The sequence below is a fragment of the Parasteatoda tepidariorum genome, chromosome 6, assembly GCF_982258835.1.
Source record: "Parasteatoda tepidariorum strain Cologne lab strain chromosome 6, Ptep-v5.0, whole genome shotgun sequence".
Classification (NCBI taxonomy): domain Eukaryota; kingdom Metazoa; phylum Arthropoda; class Arachnida; order Araneae; family Theridiidae; genus Parasteatoda; species Parasteatoda tepidariorum.
In genome coordinates, this window is record NC_141760.1 from 51,643,260 (window position 1) to 51,655,481 (window position 12,222).

The 12,222-nt window shown below is 29.4% G+C and overlaps 2 protein-coding genes across 4 annotated transcripts in view; one reads left to right on the forward strand and one right to left on the reverse strand.

Moving 5' to 3' along the window:
* The first annotated feature begins 277 nt into the window (after positions 1-277).
* The window catches only part of Smg5 (Smg5 nonsense mediated mRNA decay factor), a 56,037-nt gene continuing 44,092 nt past the window's right edge, over positions 278-12,222 (forward strand). The window contains exon 1 of one of the 3 annotated variants that reach the window (XM_087165844.1): positions 278-631. Coding sequence is in view for 2 of the 3 variants with exons in the window: in XM_087165843.1 (XP_087021969.1) it covers positions 9,740-9,804 (65 nt within the window). In the remaining variant the exon portion in view is untranslated. Of the gene's footprint in view, positions 632-9,527; positions 9,805-12,222 lie in introns of those variants that run through there. The other 2 variants (XM_087165843.1, XM_087165845.1) reach the window with 2 other exon arrangements.
* On the reverse strand, positions 7,842-9,512 carry LOC107457379 (ATPase ASNA1 homolog). The gene has a single exon (XM_016075533.4). It carries the CDS (start codon positions 9,100-9,102, stop codon positions 8,110-8,112), a length of 993 nt encoding a protein of 330 aa, XP_015931019.1. The 5' UTR covers positions 9,103-9,512; the 3' UTR covers positions 7,842-8,109.

A 12,222-nucleotide genomic window follows, 5' to 3' on the forward strand; every position in this document is an offset into this window, starting at 1 on the left:
TTTCTCTATTTTGCGAATTTTTTCGTGGAACCAAGAACATTTTGGAAATTTCTTCGTTAAATAACTTCTAAATAGCGAAGTGAATTTTCTATTTAACGAATTTTTTTTTAGATCTACTTTCCCCATTTCCCAAAATATTTGAGAAAATTATTAACTCGTTAACGTATTTTATGGGGGAAATGACCTTGAACTGATTTTCGCATCCCCTTAACTTTTAGAGAAAGCAGTAAAATTCCTTTCCCTTTTTGTTTGCATTTCATACAGGAAATGCAATCCCACTAGAAAAAGGGGGAAAGGGTCAAATTCCTTGAATAGGAAATGAGCAGAGAAGATAAAAGGAATGGGTCATCAAAGTGTGTGGTCCCTGGTCCCTTATTGACATGTCCTATTATCTCCACCCCCATTGTTCACTTCCTTTCTAGAAAAACTTTCAACTTTCTCGTTGCTCACTCGGTAGAGCTCCTGTTTTAAGATTGCTGATCAGAGTGCTGCTTGTTGCTTTCCTTACGGCTGCAAAATGTCGAAGCGAAAGTGCCTGACTATTAAAGAAAAAAATTACAAGATAAAGGTGCATCAATTGCCATTTTAATTATTTCTAGTATCCATGAATTTAAAACCTATTCTACGTTGTGTAAGTATTTCAAAAGATGATTTTCTATTTAACGAATTTTCCATATAACGAATTTTTTTTCGGGATTTAGCGACTTCGTTAAATAGAGGTCCGACTGTATTTAAAATTAAATGTCCTTATCTGGTAAGAGGCCCACATTACGATTCAGCCTTTTGGAAATAGTCTATGTACACAGCTTATGTAGAAAAATTTTTTTAATAAGAAGAATGGTTTTTCAAGTTTTCACTAAAATGTAAAATGCGACGTCTGCAAAGAGTGATGTGAGACTTGAAACCAGGGCTCGAAAAACCGCTCGTCCTCGGCGGTCAAAAATTCCCCGCGGACAACGAATTTCTCGAATCCGACGTACGCGCGGACGGCCATTTTCCCGTAATGTTGCAATTATGAACATCTACCTAAATGGAAAACCTCTTTCAGATTTCTGTGCAGAAACCTCTGTAAATCATTGTGGTGGCTTGACTGTGGAACTGGCAAACGTCATATTCGATTCATTTTAAAAACGCAGTACCTTCGAATAAATTGACATTCCAGATAAATTGACCTTTGTCATTTAAATTATTTCATAAAAGAAATAAATTATTTCATAAAAGAAATAAATTATTTCATAAAAGAAATACTAGGTTACTATTAGTAACCTAGTATTTCTCTTATTACTGTATAATGTAATCCTAGTAACTACGAATTCATTGTGCAATTTATATAAATGTTAGTAATAAATAAGAGAAAATTATATTTTTATTTATTTAGAAGCGACGGGTTAGCTTCAAAGGAGGGGATGGGTACATTGTTGGACAAACCGTCCTCGGGGACGGGTAAAATTTCTGAGTTTTTTCGAGCCCTGCTTGAAACTCTCCTTCAAATAAAGCTGCTTCTCCTTTCTACTGATCACATAATGAAAAAATTGGTGATGATTATAATGGTTGTAAAAAACTTTAATGCTATATTGCTTTTCTCACTTTTAAACAATATAAATTTAAAATTAATGGCTCTTACCGGAAAAGGCTTGATCTTCATGGCACCACATCATAAAATTAAAAAATGTCTAATAACGCGTTAACACGATTCTGAATAATTAAATGAACAAAAAGCAAATTCCAGTAAAGGCTATGTTAAAATGAAAATAATAGTTAATTGTCAATTCCATTCCCAATTTTTAATAAAAGGATAATGATTGAGACGCTTCTAAACTTACGTATGATTGAGAAATCTTAATTCCCTGTTGGATACTGATCTAACCCAAAGGTGGCTTGAAGACCACACAACTTCAGATCAATGAGTACAGTACCAGCTTAACTAGGAACTAAAGATGATCTGTGAGCAATACTGATTACATTTCTCGAAATTGTATAACCTTATTTAAGTAAGTTTTAAAATTATAATTCCTGTACTGCGAGGAATACACAAAAACTTTTAGCATACTTTCTACATATGAAAAATAACTTTTCTAAACATTATTCTGCGTTAAATCTTTAATAATGATGAATCTCTCTCAAATGGGCTTAAAAGCTCAGGTGGGGCCGGGCTTTAGACCCACTCACATTTTATAAATGAAGGGACACAGTCCCTTCTAAGAGCACAATTTTTCACTCAATATTAGTGTCATTAAATTTACAATTAAAAAAAAAAAAGATATTTTTTTGTGTCTGAGTTGTAAAAAAAATGTCTCTATTTCAAGCGAGCTTTAACATTTTCTTGGCGAAAACTACAATCGAATCATCCTTTACACATCCCTCCGCAGAGGAAATAAATGCTTCTATTGCTGACTGATGCTTGAACAAAAAATTCTTTGTTTCAAAGGTCACAGTGAACTAAAAAAAAAAAAAAAAAGTTAAACAAAATAATATACTTTTAAATGAGAGATAAATAATTTACAGGCAAAATTTTCTTTTCTACATTTATTTTTATTTTAAAACAATTCGAAGCATGAAGTTAAACATATAAAGTTTAAATTCTTGATTGCCATTTTGTGAGGTTCAGATAATTGGCGTGTGCGTTAATATACATATACTGCGCATAAGCTGTAAGTATATAGAACTCAAATTAAGATGTTAAAAACATGGAAAATAATAAAGATTAATTAAAACATAAGAAGACAAATTATTAAAATAAAATATTTTTAAAAATTAAGTATTACATATTAAAAAGCCGAAAAACAAAATAATGAATTTATATAATCTCTTCATCAGCTTACACGATTATATCTGCAAAAAGGAGTGCTTTCTAATATTGCATCAATATAGCCAAAGCAAAATATATCGATGCATATATTGTGCTCTTATCAATACATATATTTTGCTTTGGTTTTATTGATACAATATTAGAAAGCACTTCTTTTCGAGCAGCGATTTTTTCCTAGTGAGGCAGAACATGGTTTTGAAACTTTAATGAACACATTTCCTCACATCAAACTTTCACTTTTTTTATTAAAAGAAATTTTGGTATAATCCGCTCGTAATATTAACAAATAGCAGCTTTACTTTATTACTGTCACTTGCAAGATTAGTCAACTATGTAATCCTACATTTATATTTTTAAGCAGTGATTATAAAATTTTGTTTCCTTATAGCTGTTTCTAGGAATGGGATAAGAGAAAATGGAAAACAATAACTTAAAATTTTTAAATTGTTTAAGTAGTGTGATGTTTAAATTTCATTAACAAACATTTAGTTCATCTGTAAGTTTCTATCTGTCATCGAAATTTTATTAAAGGAAAAGTAAAAATAAATATATTTAGAATAATTTTCAAGTAAATAAGGAAAAAAATATTAGAGGCTGCATTAAATAATTTGATAACTTTTGATGATTAAGAATGAACTGATAATTTTGATAACTTTAAGATCAAGATTTTCATTTGAGCTATCATTACTTTATGCGCCTATTTGCTTCGATTCCTCTGCAAATCCAATTTAAAAAATTTGTTACTTTTTAATTGAGTAGATTTAATTTTTTATGTAACAATCGGTCCTTCAGAAATAAAAATAATAGTGCAACAATCTGAAATCTCCAAAAAATGGTAATATACCAATAAAACAAGTTATAAATAGTTACCAAATATTTAACTTTCTTGTTAGAAGCAAATTATGTATTTCTATTAGATACTTAGAAATAAAAATGCTAAGTATTTCTGAAAAAACCAGAGGTTTACATCAAAAATCCGATAAACCCCAGGTTTTTGATAAAAAAATCTAGATAGGCTAGGATTTTTTCACAAAAATCCCCTTTTTCAAACCTTGTTTATTACAGAACTTCTTACTTTTTTAGCACAATTAGGAATTTTAAAGATGATACTCCTTTTTATAAATTTAGAGTTACTCATTACACATTGAAATATTGAACACATTTAATTCTTCATGTTTTTTAGAAATAGTTTCTTTTATGGATTAGAGTTAAAAATTTTTTTACTTCTTTTTTATAAGTACATATGCTAGCAGTAGAACTGAATTTCTTGAACTCTGTCAATTTCAAAGGTAAGTGCTTCTACCTTAAAACAGTCCCCCCCCCCAAAAAAAAGCAGGATCTCTTCCATTTGTGATTCCTTGTCCAATACAATTCTTTTCTTTTAGAATACTTCATTCTCCTAATGGGGAACCATTCTGAGCAAAAAGAAGAATATATTAATGAAAAAAAATATTAATGAAAGAACCAAAATATTAATGAATGAAGGACATGATTTCTTTCCCTTGATTGTAGCATCCTCGCACACATCCCTTCTTGTCTCTCTAACCTTGATGCACAGTCCCATTCTAGGCAATAAAAGAATGACTTTTTATTTTAAATGTTTTTATAAGACTGAAACATTGTTTCAATCAACTATAGTGATACTGAAAATTAAAGACTTTTATGAAAACTTTGAACCAAAATTAAGTACTCTTAAAGGCCCTTATTTTCCAAAATAAAAATTAAGCAGTTTTTAAGGAACCTTGTAGAACAGTGGTTTCCAACTGGCCCACGAACTAAAATATATTAGTTGTTATTTTTTTGCGAAAATTTTTTGTAAAAAATCAGTATGGGTTTAAAATACTTTTCTCGCTAATAGAAACCTAATTTCTTCATTTCTGTGAAATTTAACATACAAACGGTGCAAAAAAATTAATTTCTCAGGTTTTGCATCCAGGAAAATATTTATTCAAATACAAAAATAATCGTGCATGTTGCTCTTTTTTATTTCATTTCTTTGTATTTTGTGAATATAATTTAGCATGTGTGTATCAGAAATTTTCTTCAAGAAATTCTCCAATTTAACATTTCGAAACCACTCATTTTGGACGGAAATATTTACACACACACTTGTAAATTTTAAATGTAAATATCTATTCTCTGATGGTGGCAGCAGACAAACCTCAATTTTCTCATTGAACATTTTGTGTACTACTATGTAAGTTTTAATACCAACCTTTTTAAAGTTTTATATCTTAATAAATAGATATGTGTTGCACACTAATTGTTTAATACATAGGTGCACATTAAAGTTATTGTAGCCTGAATTTTTTAATATGCAATCAAATATTTTTAAAAATCTACTTCTTATTTTAATTTGTAATTCAATACTTTTGTTTTGTACAACTTGGTAAAAATCTGACAGTAATATTTAATGTTCCTTCAAACATAAAAGAGTCCTACATAAAATTTTGATAAAGTTGCGGCCCGCCATTTGATTTGTGTTTTTAATTGTGGCCCCTGGCCTCATGTAGGTTGGAAACCCCTGTTGTAGAATGTTTGACACTTAAGTATTTCTGAAACATAAATCATTTGGATTAATGGATAATAACTTGACTATGACCTAATATATATATACAGTCAATTTGCTATAACTCGAAGTACGATAACTCGAATATTACTATAACTCGATTTTTTTGTGAGGTCCCGACCCTTTCATCTTTAATTTCATGTTAATTATTCTCGATTACTCGAATTTTACTCCCTTTAACTCGATTTTTTTGGATCTTTTAAAGCAAGAAAAAAAAACCTAGGAGTTGATATCTTGCCCCTTCTTTTGCAACACACACACAATGTCTTTCGCACTCTTCATGGAGAAGCTAAAGCTGCCCCTCTTGAAGTATGTGAACAGTGGTTAAATGAAACGTTACCAAATTTACTTCAAGGATACAGTTAAAATGATGTTTTCAATATTGATGAAATGGGTTTATTTTTTAAATGTCTTCCAAATAAGACTATGATGTTTATAAGGATGAAAACTGCTCAGAGGGTAAAATGAGCTAGGAACGTTAGTCTGTCCTAGTTGGAGGAAATGCGTCTGGGACAGAGAAATTGCCCTTACTTGTTATCGGAAAATACCGAAATTCCCGATGTTTCAAGAATGTAAAAATGTGTACTTTGGATTACAAGTCTAACAAAAAGTTTTGGATGAAATCAGTTTTATTTGAAGACTATGTAAGAAAATTGGATCGAAAATTCTTCGCTAAAAAAGAAAAGTGATACTCTTTATGTATAAATGCACAGCGCATAGTGATCTACCTAATTTGAAAGCAGTAAACTTGCAAGCTACCGCCAAACACAACAGCAAAGTTGCAGCCGATGGACCAGGGTATCACAAAGTGCTTCAAACAGTCTTATCGTAAATGGCTTGCCAGAAAAATGATCTTAAATATTTTAAGCATTTAGAAGATTTGTGATTAATAAGCATTAATTAAATAATCCGACAATATTTTGACCAAAACCGAAACTAACGGTAAGTCGAACTTCCGATATGTCGAAGTTTTTCGTCAGTCCTATCAGATTCGAGTTATCGCGAATTCACTGTATATTCCAAGTGGTACAAAATTTTAAATTGTAAGATTTAATATTTGAAGTTACATTCCTCCATTTAACACATTAAATGATAATTCACAATATATATGTATATTTTTTTGTTTTGCTCATAGACCAAACTTTACTTAAAAAATCATTATAATTCAAAAATATAAGTAAAATAAACGGCTTTTTCAAAGAATAAAATTTAATTTCATGGCAAAATTTCCAGACATGCCACCTTGCTTTCTCCATTTAACACATTAAATGATAATTCACAATATATATATTTTTTTGTTTTGCTCATAGACCAAACTTTACTTAAAAAATTATTATAATTCAAAAATATACGTCAAAAAACGGCTTTTTCAAAGAATAAAATTTAATTTCATGGCAAAATTTCCAGACATGCCACCTTGCTTTCTCCATTTAACACATTAAATGATAATTCACAATATATTTATTTTTTAGTTTTGCTCATAGACCAAACTTTACTTAAAAAATTATTATAATTCAAAAATATACGTCAAAAAACGGCTTTTTCAAAGAATAAAATTTCATGTCATGGCGTAATTTCCAGACATGCCACCTTGCTTCGTTCCAAGGTAATATTTTTCTAGAGCTGATAAAACTTTTGCTTTAATTCATAATTTCTGTTTTAATAAATTTAATTAAAGATTACTTAGTCTTGATAAATAATTTAAAATTCATTAAATTTAATATTATTTCTATTATAATCAAAATAAGATTTTAAAAGTGTGGATAAGTCAGAGCTCATTCTAGGCAGAGTAAAGAGCAGGGTGCAAAAGTTTAAAAAAAGGGCATTATTATTCAAAAAAGGTAATAATTTCTTTCTATGGGCTTTACACGTTCTATTAAAAAACATAATAATAAATAATAAATTAACATATATATCGAGTTAATGAGCTAACTAGCTTAGTAATTTATTTAAAATGCATGTATATATTAATAAAATAATAAATGTATGTTTTTAAGTGTCTGTAGTTATGATTTAATGATAGTGGAAGTAACTGCAAACTTTCAAAGACAAGTGCAACAAGGGGGTGTTGTGGCTATTTTTCCTTTCCCATATAAATCTATGTATTGACAGCAACAACAAACTAAATAAAAAGAGTTGAAAATAACAAAAGTTTAAGAAATCCATTGTAGAGTTTGGCGAAAAAGTAAAAAGGGTTGAAGAAAGAAAGGGCAAAAAGGGTATGAAGTCTATTACATCAGGGCACTTATTTACTTCAGGAGCAACAGGGTGGATTATTTTGACTAAAAGGGCAGCAGGATGCTGCGCCCTGCTTAACCTGCCTAGAATAAACTCTGGATAAGTTATTTAAAACTCTAAACAAAAAGTTATTATACCAACTCAACAATGAATTAGAATGCATCTACCCCAAAACTTGAAGATCGTATTCCCTGTTTTACTATTAAATAGAGAAAAACAAAAACATTACCAAGTGAAACATGCATTTATTAAGAAACAAAGATATAAAACATATGAAAACAAAATAATTCTGAATATAGATTCTTTTTTTTAAACAAACTGTAAATATATATTTCTACCAAATAATTAAATAAGACCTTTTAGATATAATAGTAATTGAATGAAAACGTTTTAGTTTTTACTACACTGCCTCATGCCGATTCATATTCTATAAAAAATAATCTAAACACTTTGTAGAAAGTATTTATAATACACTTTATTTCATATTATAAAACTATGCAGATTTATAAGGTTTCACAAGATTATCAGAAAATGCAACTATTTTGCTTGTACCTCTAACTTCATGTTCAAGAAGTGGAAGTTTGGTAACATGAAAATCTTCATACAGATCTGAGATTTGATCTAAATACTTTTCTTGCAGTTTAAACCTAGCACAACACATACTACATGATTTTCCAACTGTATTAGGGAACAATAGTTGGTTTACAATAATATTATGCGTGTCAATACCACATTTAGTAAGTTCTTGTACCAGTCTTTCAGTTTCGTACAATGAGAGAAATTCAGCAATGCAAACACACACGAATGTGGTTTGATCAGGATCACGAAATTGTTCATTTACTTGGCGAATGATTGGTAGGATCTCTTCAATTTTTGATGACATCACATCAGCAGACAAGTCCTGGATTCCAAGAAGGTTAGAAATTTGAGACACAAAAGGGCTTAACTGAGATTTTATCTTCAGGAGTTTCCCCAGGCCATTTTCAACCAGCTTTGGAAAGGACAATAATCTCAAGGTATGACCAGTAGGAGCGGTGTCAAAAACCACCACAGAAAAATTCCAACTTTTAACAAGTTTCATGACTTCAGCATAGCTAACAGCTTCATCAACACCCGGAAAAGCTCCTAACAATTCTTGAATATTCTTTCCTAACCTCATTGGATCATCGTCCGCAAAGTAATCTTCAGGTAGCTGAGTAGCTCCCAGATTAGGGTCAACTTCCATAGCATACAAATTGTTGAACCCTTTCACCAAAGTAGGAACTTTGGAAAATTTTTGATCAAATGCGTCAGATATGTTATGAGCAGGATCAGTGGATATAATTAACACAGTTTCTCGAACTTTTGCTAATTGTACTGCTAAACATGAGCTACATGTTGTTTTGCCTACTCCTCCTTTACCACCCACAAAAACCCATTTGAGGGTTTTTTGATCTAATATATTTTGAAGAGAAGGCTCTAACTCAAAAATTTCACTCGAATCCATGGTATTCTTCTCAAATAAATAATATCAATACGTAATAATTTATAAACACTGATGATGCACTTTTTTGTTTGTATTGGGTCTTTATAATTGGGAATGCATTAAAGTAGAAGTACATGAAAAGTTGACTCGATTTATCCGGATGACTTTCTTTTGAAGATTTTGGAGGCACAATTATAGTAAACAGAAAAGTATTCTTGTTTATTTCTGACATTTATACTGAATATATAAATTTTTAAAGGAGAACATACAACTTTATCGATAGTACTACTTCATCGTTCGAAATTTGATTCGTTAAAGAGGAAGAGCTGTACTGCTTGCGTCAGTTTATGTTCTTTAAAGTGTAAAATTGCATAGTTTTAATCGGATAAAAAGTTCGTTTCAGTTTTAAGCGACTTTAACGTTAGTTCAATCCGGACAAATCCACCAATGACTGTTTGAACATGTGGTATCTATTGCTCATAACTTTAACTGCGTATTAAATTGGAAAATGTTTACTAAAAGTTTGTTTTCTTATTTTAATAAATTTTCTGGATCGCTTCCTATAAAATAATTATGGTACTTATGTAAAAAACATCAAGAAGTTTTCAGTTGTTAATTATATTATTCCATCTTAAAATGATTTAGGATTCTGTGAGGTATGAAGAGCACAGTTTCTAAACACAGTATTAAGTTCGGGAACGAAGCTTCCCGAAGACTTTATAGGTAAATTTTATTCATAATATGCTTAATTTTTAACCTCTGATAGTCTTTTAATATTTCTTGTTTAATTTGTTTTTGTCATCTGTTTTGAATTAATTTAACCTTTTGAGAGTTTTAGCAATTTTTTTGATAACCTTCGTCCTATAGATTCACTGAGGTATTGCGTAACATGTTTACCTAATTTTATTAAACGTTGCACTTTTACCTGTAAATAGTTATGACTCAGAACAAAAACTTTTCTTTTGCTGTTGATTTGTTTCTGTTTAAGATCGGTCATTATGTCCTTAAATACTCCTTAAATAAATTGTATAATCACAAATCACAGTTACACCTAATATAATTTTTTTCTCATACCATAAGGAATTTTTTCCTTTAATGAAATCTGAGATTATTTAAAAATAATATTCATTTAAAAAACATACCATTTTCAAATATCTTATTTTATATAATTATGTGATTATTTATTGAGAGATAGATTTTTTAAAATAATGCTAGGCAAACAAGAAAAATGTACAAAATTATTGCTTGACTATAGAGTGCTTAAGTAAATAATTTTGCATGGCCCTTTGAATAAGGACGTTTTCCGTATCAGTATCTACTCCAAAAAAAAATCGCCAAATTCTTAGAAGAATCTGGCAGTGTCTCACAGGAAAAGCAAAAAAATAGGGGGGGGGGGAAGCAGAAAAGGCCAACATGAAAAAAATAACTTGTAACCACTCCTGGGTAATATACAACATTTTCTAATAAAAAATTCATTAGCACCTGGAAGACATGTACGAATATGAAAATATTTCCTTAAAATATTCTTTATTGATGTCCGTTAAAAAAATGATTCACGTCAGACCTCAGATTGAAATTAAGATTTTCTTCTTTTTTATAATTTTATCCCTTAAAACAAAAAACTTAAGATATAATTTTTTTTTTGCTTTGAATTTTTCTTTTTAATTTATACTTCAACTAAAGGGCTCTTATGGTCTCTTATAATGCCCTCTCCTCCTCAACAGATTAAATTTGTTCAACTCTTTCATTTGACTGTTGTAATGTTGCAATTATCAGTATTAAAACAAAGCGTTAAAAAAACCCCGTCTTATAGATTAAGAAAGGTGAATGATCAGTTTTCTAGTTAATCAGAGGAAATAAATTTTCTGTTCACATTAGTAGTAAAATTTTTTCAAGGGTAATAAAATTTGTGTTCACCTTAAAAGATATTTCAGGTTAAAAGTACTTTAAATTATAATTGTATTTCCAAATACAATTTGACGGGGAATCGATAATAAGTTCACGTTGTGCTTGTTCATATAAACGAGGTATAACTGTATAAAATATCATTACCAATATTTATTGCTGCTTACTTCATTATCAATATTTATTGGGCAATTCCATGGTATCAAATGTAAAAAATGAACATAAATTTCTTAGAAAAAACTCTCAGAAAATAATACAAGTTTATAATCATAAAGTTTTTATATTTAATATGTAGTACTTTATAACCAATCAATAGATAATTTGTACTATTAGAAAAACTGATTATAATAAGTTCAAATTAAATTGTTCGTGTCAGACGTAAATCTTTTCAAATACTGACCACCTGTGTCATTCTTCAAATACTGGCCCAATAACTACTAGTCCAATAACAACTTTTATCCCATTTACCTAACATTTAAATAGTAAGTGTATTATTATTGTAGTTTGCTATGCAAATTATTTGCAAATTGGTGAGATAATGAGAAAAAATTAACACTTATCCTTCAATAAAAATCTAAATGTAATAGAAACTACATACATTAGTAACATGTACTGTTCAATTTTAAACCAATGAATGTTTTTATGTTGACTAAAAGCTACGCTGATTTATAGTTGTAAAATCTTATTCGATATATAATTTAATTAATGAATTCAGTTTGTAGAATCTAAACTTATAACAGTCCCAAATAATTCCCTTAAGTCTGACATATCATATATAGAGGGTGCAAAAACTGAGTTAGTCCCTGTAAGCCATAACTGTGCCTTTGTTTGTATTTGCAAAGTTTGGTACTTTACATCTGAATGCATTTGGCAACCAATTAACAAGCATTTGTGGTAAATTAAGTATAAGCAAGTGCTAAAACTCAAAAATGGTTTTCTGAATGTGTTTGAATCGCTTTTCTCAAGAGAAAAGTACAAAATACAAAAAATAGATAAGTGCAAAATGTTCTAAATGAAGTTAAATTGTTTTTTGAAAAATTCAAACTAATTTATTCATCTCAAAAAAAAAAAAAAGATAAAGAAGTAAAATAAAAGATATATAAACAACTTTATTGATCAATTTTAAGTTCTAATATAAATACTTTTAGCTACAGCTTAGTTAAGCAAATTTTATTAGATAATTGAGGTAAAATACATTGTTCTAAATTATACTAAAAGAATATTTAGACAGTTTCT